Raw genomic sequence first — 5,000 nt, 5'->3', positions numbered from 1 at the left:
ACACACACACACACACACACACACACACACACACACACACACTCATATATACATATATATATATATATATATATATATGTATATATATATATATATACATATATATATATATATATATATATGTATATTATATATATATATATATATTATATATATATATATATATATATATATATAATATATATAAATATATATATATATATATATATATATATATATATATATATATATATATATACTATAAATGATGATTTGGCATTTAACTCTGATGATGCCAACATTATGTGTATATTCTGTTTCCTGATACAAAAATGAAGATGATGACACATTTAAACAGAATTTCTTAAATACTTACATTTTAGACGAGTCATGCCCAGCAGCTTTGACCAGAATGGTCCTAATACAGTATGAGCAGAACCTGTAAATATCCATGAAGAATTTTTACTATTAAAAAAGTATATATGTTACTAAATGTTGGCTGATGATTATTTCATGAATATGTGGTCACATCCTTTAGGTCTTGAGTTAATAACAAAGTATCAATGTGATGAAATTGCCTGGTGGATGTAACATGACTGAGGACAAAAATCAGGCACACATCCTCCTACATCATTTGATCAACAATTTAAGTAATAATGATAGAAGAGAGGCAGAGGCCATTTTACCGTTCAAAAGATGGGAGTCAAAACTAGAAGTGAAATTTGTATCACTGATTTGGCAATAGGCTTTTGAAACAGCATAGAAAACACATCATATGCAAATGCAATATCTTATAATATAAATGGAACATAAGCCTTCTTATATATAGTAATTACAGCAGCATAAACAATACATGCAACTAATACTAATAACAATATCTATAACATTAATAATAATGATAATGATGATTCTGTATATAATGATAATTACAATAACAAAAACTATGCAAACTACAAATATTGAAACTTAAATAATAAGTCAAATCATGCAATATTCAAGTCCTCATATTTACCAGTAACAGGATCTTCTGGAATACCATTCCAAGGAGCAAAGTAGCGGGAAAGGCAATGGTAATTCTGACTCTCCACAATACAGTCCTCTGCCATTTCCCCTTGCAGTCCACCACTCAGAGTAACAATAACGCCTTTAACTAAAGACCCATTGTGGAGGCTTAATAACAATGCAGTGTCTGGTTTCAGGCTCTCTAAGTCTTTCCTGAAACAGAATGCATATAATAATCACCATTAAGTGAATAACCACATTATTTATGTCTTTACCTGCATTGAATCTTTTAGTAATACTATACAACTATATTTTTTTCTTATTCACATATTTTGAACATAATACATCAATATATGTAAGAGAAGATATGAATGGTAATACAATGGGATATCTATATTAAGCAAACCCTTAACAACTGTGACAATCTGTAGACATTTTGTGGGTTAATTAGGGGTATCTCCAGTGTACCATTATCTTCAAATTTAAAAATGTTATGAAAGATATTTCAACAAACATTATCTTTATTTCAATAGCTTACCTAGTACATGAACTATGAAGCTTCACCAGAAGTTTCTTTGTTGTGTGTGAAAGTAAGACAGTGTCTACAAGGAGATCATTAACTACTCCCTTTACAAGAACATCTAGGTCAGTTCTTTGTTCTGCTGTTAGAGGCTCTGGTGGATTTGCTGGGAAATCCAAAATAATGTTGCTACCATCTTTCCTGGCAACTAACAAACCACTCTTTGTCTTAAACTCTATTCTGCTGCTTTTATTTCCTGAAAATGATTACACATTTTAAGTATACTGCACCAAACAAAAGACAATTTAGTTTCCACACAATCTTGGGACTAATCTAAATTAACCAACAATATCACTAAAAGAAGTCTAGTCATACTTTAAATTCACCCCTAAAAACATTTCAGAAAGCAAAAAAATGTAGTATCTGAATGTCAAACTAGTATTATATTATTACATCTAAAGGTTATACTTGCTCAAGATAGAACTCAAACCTGTCTTACCTAGAGAGCTGAATAAGGTGTGGGCAGTGGCCAAAGTTGCATGGCCACAGAGAGGTACCTCATTTGTTGGCGTGAACCACCTGAGGTTGAACTGAGATGAAGTCACCCATGGTTCAATGTCATCTCCTATGGGACTGACATACGCCGTCTCTGAAAGGTTAAGTTCTGACGCCAATTTTTGCAGTGTCTGCTCTTCTAAAGGCTGAAAAGAATACAGATCTATTAATATTTGCATATAGTCTTTAGTGCTAAGCACAGCATATCAGGTCTCCCACCCCAAAAGAAAAACCTTCCACATGACATTCACCTCCAGGAGAGGCACCACAGCAGCCGGGTTGCCAGAGAAGGCTTGGTCAGTGAAGGCATCAACTGTGAAGATCTGCAGCCTCATCCTTCTGAAAAAGCAATATCGTCATTGAGTATCCTCGATAATAAAAACGTTTTTTGCAAAGTTATTATTAATAATAAAAAAACTGGTAAAAACAATATTACTGTAATGAGGATAGCCTGGTGTAATAGTCAAATTGAAACCTATCAAATATTAAACAAATTCTAATTCATATAATAACTAATAATGCAAAGTTGTATCAGTTGTAATTACAATATTCAAACATACCAATTACTGTACTTGGAACAACAAAACATGAAAGTTATAGTAATCTCAAAAACCATGACAAAGATGATGATCCTTACAATAATAAAATAATAATAATGATTATGATAATCGTGGTGGTGGTGGTGGTGGAGGTGGAGGTGGAGGTGGAGGTGGAGGTGGAGGTGGAGGTGGAGGTGGAGGTGGAGGTGGAGGTGGAGGTGGAGGTGGAGGTGGAGGTGGAGGTGGAGGTAGAGGTAGAGGTAGAGGTAGAGGTAGAGGTAGAGGTGGAGGTGGAGGTGGAGGTGGAGGTGGAGGTGGAGGTAGAGGTAGAGGTAGAGGTGGAGGTGGTGGAGGTGGTGGTGGTGGTGGTGGAGGTGGAGGAGGTGGTGGTGATGGTGGTGGGTGTTGGTGGTGGTGGTGGTGGAGGTGGAGGTGGAGGAGGTGGAGGTGGAGGTGGAGGTGGAGGTGGAGGTGGAGGTGGAGGTGGAGGTGGAGGTGGAGGTGGAGATGGAGGTGGAGGTGGTGGTGGTGGGGGAGGTGGTGAAGGTGGTGAAGGTGGTGGAGGTGGTGGAGGAGATGGAGGAGGAGGTGGTGGTGGTGGTGGTGGTGGTGGTGGTGGTGGTGGTGGTGGTGGTGGTGGTGGTGGTGGTGGTGGTGGTGGTGGTGCCAATTGTAAAGACAACAATAACAATATTAGTAATAATAACCATCACCATAATAATAATGATAATAACAATAATAATGATAATAACAATAATAATAATTTTAATGATTACACTAATCATAATAACAATGATAACAATAATGAAAATAAAAATAATAGTAACAACAATGAAGATGGTGATAGTAATAGTAATAATAATAATAATAATAATAATAATAATAATAATAATAATAATAATAATAATGGCTTGTCTGCATGACTGTTGTAAACACTGTTTCATTATATAATTATTATTAGCACTATTTGTAACCATAATTATGATAATACTAACTGGCATAATGAAAATAACCTTGGAATGAGAAGAGCAGGAATAGATTTGTATCTTAGACATGGTAAAACATTGTAAATAAAGCTCCAAGATTAATCAGTCTGTGTCGCGCCGAGTGTCTTGAAGTGCTTTCCCTCTGATTAGGAGAAATTATCACCGGTCACAACGGTCTTTTCTTGAATGATAACATGCTAGTTTCTTTGAGTTCTCCTACATTGTTTCGAGTGGTTTGTGAGAAGAGGAAATGATAATGTGGCTTCTGCCTCAATTCAGATGCAATTTCCTTATAAATTCATGTTTAATATCTTACTTACTATAGATAGTATAGACAGCCTTGACGGGGAGAGCTTACAGCAGTTGTCTGGGGATCGTGTGTTCCTCTTTAGCTTAACTTGCTTTATATTCAAGGCCACCAAATTCATGAATAATGGGAAAGTCCTTATTGATACAATTTGCAAATCCATTTTTTTGTTCGGCATACATTAATGATGGTAACATTATTTCGTGAAGATTGCAACTCATCAAAGCAAATATATCGCTAAAATAAAATACCGCCAAATGTTATCATGCCATACCAGCTGATCTTAAGCAGCAGTTGCTGGGCGAGTGACTAGTTTACACAGAACAACTACGAGAGGCAAGAGACATGGGCGTGTTTTCCGGTCGACGAGCCCTGGTGACAGGCGCTGGGAAGGGAATTGGGCGTGCAACAGCCTTAAAATTGGCAGAGATGGGTGCTGAGGTGTTTGCTTTGAGTAGAACTGCAAAGAACTTGGATTCTTTGCGCGCAGAATGTCCTAGCATCAAGACAATTTGTGTTGATTTATCGGACTGGACAGCCACGCGAGAAGCTGTACAAAAGATAGTGCCTATTCATCTGCTTGTGAATAATGCTGCAATGGCTGCTCTTGAGCCTTTCCTGACGACATCACCAGAAACATTCGACAATCTGATGAACGTAAACGTGAAAGCTTTGATGAATGTGTCACAGGTGGTAGCAGGCGACCTTGTGAACCGCGAGGAACGTGGTTCAATTGTTAACGTGTCTTCCCAAGCAGGGCAGCGGGCGCTCACCGACCACACAGCCTACAGTTGTACGAAGGCCGCCGTAGACATGATGACCAAAATGATGGCGCTGGAGTTGGGTCCCAAAAACATTCGAATTAATGCTGTTTCCCCCACAGTCGTTCTGACAGACATGGGACGTCTTGGCTGGTCTGACCCGGCCAAGGCAGGACCAATGCTTGCGCGTATACCACAGGGCAAGTTTGCTGAAGTGTGTGATGTAGTCAATGCAATAGTGTTCCTTCTGAAAGACGAGAGCGACATGGTGAACGGACACATGCTACCAGTCGATGGTGGCTTCTTGGCTGCATAGCAGAAGTAAATGTATCTTTCAAAGTAAAAGCTGAA

The 5,000-nt window shown here is 37.7% G+C and overlaps 2 protein-coding genes across 4 annotated transcripts in view; one reads left to right on the top strand and one right to left on the bottom strand.

The window, feature by feature from the left end:
• Positions 1–4,036, bottom strand: part of LOC122247235 (phenazine biosynthesis-like domain-containing protein) — an 8,528-nt gene extending 4,492 nt beyond the window's left edge. The window contains exons 1-6 of one of the 3 annotated variants that reach the window (XM_043006318.2): positions 3,902–4,036; positions 2,308–2,395; positions 2,001–2,202; positions 1,520–1,757; positions 992–1,194; positions 356–418 (exon numbers count right to left, since the gene is read on the bottom strand). In XM_043006318.2, coding sequence (XP_042862252.2) covers positions 356–418; positions 992–1,194; positions 1,520–1,757; positions 2,001–2,202; positions 2,308–2,391 — 790 coding nt within the window. In that variant the 5' untranslated portion in view covers positions 2,392–2,395; positions 3,902–4,036. Of the gene's footprint in view, positions 1–355; positions 419–991; positions 1,195–1,519; positions 1,758–2,000; positions 2,203–2,307; positions 2,396–3,590; positions 3,755–3,901 lie in introns of those variants that run through there. The other 2 variants (XM_043006319.2, XM_043006320.2) reach the window with 2 other exon arrangements.
• A 123-nt stretch (positions 4,037–4,159) lies between these two features.
• Positions 4,160–5,000, top strand: part of LOC122247236 (L-xylulose reductase) — an 852-nt gene continuing 11 nt past the window's right edge. Inside the window, exon 1 of the mRNA XM_043006321.2 lies at positions 4,160–5,000. This exon is cut by the window's right edge and continues 11 nt beyond it. Coding sequence (XP_042862255.1) covers positions 4,234–4,965 — 732 coding nt within the window. The 5' untranslated portion in view covers positions 4,160–4,233 and the 3' untranslated portion in view covers positions 4,966–5,000.

This window comes from Penaeus japonicus, unplaced genomic scaffold (genome assembly GCF_977035675.1).
Source record: "Penaeus japonicus unplaced genomic scaffold, GWHDUDI00000001_assembly GWHDUDI00000010, whole genome shotgun sequence".
Classification (NCBI taxonomy): Eukaryota; Metazoa; Arthropoda; class Malacostraca; order Decapoda; family Penaeidae; genus Penaeus; species Penaeus japonicus.
The sequence above is the reverse complement of the archived record's forward strand: the minus strand, read 5'-3'. Positions and strand labels throughout refer to the sequence as shown.